The sequence below is a fragment of the Orycteropus afer genome, unplaced genomic scaffold, assembly GCF_000298275.1.
Source record: "Orycteropus afer afer isolate SDZICR_OR568_19922 unplaced genomic scaffold, OryAfe1.0 scaffold00574, whole genome shotgun sequence".
Classification (NCBI taxonomy): Eukaryota; Metazoa; Chordata; class Mammalia; order Tubulidentata; family Orycteropodidae; genus Orycteropus; species Orycteropus afer.
In genome coordinates, this window is record NW_006922161.1 from 149,714 (window position 1) to 152,274 (window position 2,561).

Sequence of the window (2,561 nt, forward strand, 5' to 3'; positions counted from 1 at the left end):
TGTCAGTAAGGCCCTGGAGCCACCCTACTCTGACAGCAAGCCTCCTTTCTGGAGCACTCAGCTTTCTAGCTCCATGGATTGGCATACCCACTGTAACAATCTCACTTCATAGACTAGGAAGCCCACCATGCCATCTTGTGCTAGTCTCCTTGTTCTGCTGCTGCTGTGCTTGCTGCTGCTGCTTGCTGTCTAGTGTCTTCTCCGGTGTTACAGCTCTCTTTCTATCTTCTGCATCTAGGATGTTCTCAGTGCAGGGACCCTAGGTCCAAAAGACATGCTTCACTCCTGGCTTCTCTTGATGGTAATGAGGTGTCCCCTCTTCTCTGCCTCTTGGATTGGCTCCCTTTAAGTCTAGCAGGTTGGCAAAACTGACCAATCCCCTCCCTACGGTTCCATATGCCTTATTTGCATGGTCCCACCCCCAACAAGGGTTCCATGCACTTTATTTGCATTGGCAAAAACTGTCCAATCCCTTTGGTGGGCCACAAGCACCTTATTTGCATAGTCTTACCCAATCCTCTTCTGGAAGGTAGAAGCCCATGCATAACTAGAAGTACAAGACCATGTGTGATAAGAGTCATATTAAGTAATTCACTGCACTGCAGTATTCACAGAGTTGTGCAACCATCATAATTTTAGAATATTTTCGTCACCCCCAAAAGAAATGTCAGACCAATTAGCAACCAATCCCATCCTCTTAGTGCAGGAGAACCACCTCAAACTAGAGTTTACATTGTTCTCTTAAGTCCTGCTCTTCACCTCGGTGTGTAAATACACATCATCGCCCCATTTCTACTTGCCTGTCGTCCTTGCCCCAATGCCAGCAAAGCCAGCTCCAGAGTTGTGCTTACTCTGCTTTTGTTACTAGTGTTAACATTTTCACTTTGAATTTGTTGTTTCAGAATGTGAGACCAAGGAAGAAAAACAAAATAGGGATTTGAATCTGAAGCCTTTAATTTCAGAGGAAATAACGGTGATTCTGGGGAAAGCTCCAGCAGGGAGGATTGATCAAGAATACAGTGAAATTGAGAGAAGCGCCCACCTGCGTTCAAACCTGGTTGGCAATCAGGAAGTACAGGTCTTCAGGCAGAGCATACCCCTTACTCAGCATCCAGTAGTTCCAAACGGAGAGAAACCCTTCAAGTGCATGGAATGCGGGAAATCCTTTGGTCGGAGCTCCCATCTCCTACAACATCAGAGAATCCACACTGGGGAGAAGCCCTATGTATGCAGTGTATGTGGGAAAGCCTTTAGCCAAAGCTCAGTCCTCAGTAAACACAGGAGAATCCACACAGGTGAGAAACCTTATGAGTGTAACGAATGTGGGAAAGCCTTCAGAGTGAGCTCAGATCTTGCCCAGCATCATAAAATACACACAGGAGAGAAGCCTCATGAATGTCTCGAGTGTCGGAAGGCCTTCACTCAGCTCTCACATCTTATTCAGCACCAGCGAATCCACACAGGAGAAAGACCATATGTGTGTCCATTGTGTGGCAAAGCCTTCAACCACAGCACTGTGTTGCGGAGCCATCAGAGGGTGCACACTGGTGAGAAGCCTCATGAGTGCAGTGAGTGTGGGAAAACCTTCAGCGTGAAGAGGACACTCATCCAGCATCAGAGGATACACACTGGAGAGAAGCCTTACACGTGCAGTGAGTGTGGGAAGGCTTTCAGCGACCGCTCAGTCCTCATTCAACATCACAATGTGCACACTGGGGAGAAGCCATATGAGTGCAGTGAGTGTGGGAAGACTTTTAGCCACCGATCCACCTTGATGAACCATGAGCGGATCCACACTGAGGAGAAGCCCTATGAGTGCTACGAGTGTGGGAAGGCCTTTGTTCAGCACTCACACCTGATTCAGCATCAAAGGATTCACACCGGAGAGAAACCCTATGTGTGCAGTGAGTGCGGACATGCCTTCAGTGCACGCAGATCTCTAATTCAACATGAGAGAATCCACACAGGTGAGAAGCCCTTCAAGTGTATGGAATGTGGCAAAGCCTTCAGCCTGAAAGCAACTCTAATTGTGCACCTGAGGACCCACACAGGGGAGAAGCCCTATGAGTGCAATAGCTGTGGGAAGGCCTTCAGCCAGTATTCTGTGCTTATCCAGCACCAGAGGATCCACACTGGTGAGAAGCCCTATGAGTGTGGGGAGTGTGGGCGTGCCTTCAACCAGCATGGGCATCTGATCCAGCACCAGAAAGTACACAAGAAGCTGTAATGCTCAGCTGCCACAGGCTCTGGGAAGAATCCACACTCAGAGAAACTCCATGTGTAGAGTGCTTTTAGAAGCCTTCAGCTCAGGAGAAGCTTCTGTTAACTGCAGGAAGCCCTTCTGCAGTTCAATGTCAGAAAATAACTCCAAAGAGAAGTTCTGTGCACGTCCTTTTATGGAAAAACTTCAGAGGTTACCTGGGTTTTTCCCGAATATCTCACAGTTACATTGGAGAGTAACCATGTTAGAGATTTACCCTTAATTCTTTATTTAACACTAGAGGGTTCATTTAAAGGGAATACGTAAGGGTAGTTAAGATATAAGGACAACAGACACAATA

General features: G+C 47.4%; 1 protein-coding gene across 1 annotated transcript in view; it reads left to right on the forward strand.

Moving 5' to 3' along the window:
• The window catches only part of LOC103210130 (zinc finger protein 250), a 23,334-nt gene extending 21,107 nt beyond the window's left edge, over window positions 1-2,227 (forward strand). Inside the window, exon 5 of the mRNA XM_007956052.1 lies at window positions 903-2,227. Coding sequence (XP_007954243.1) covers window positions 903-2,227 — 1,325 coding nt within the window. The remainder of the gene's footprint in view (window positions 1-902) is intronic.
• The last annotated feature ends 334 nt before the right edge of the window (window positions 2,228-2,561 follow it).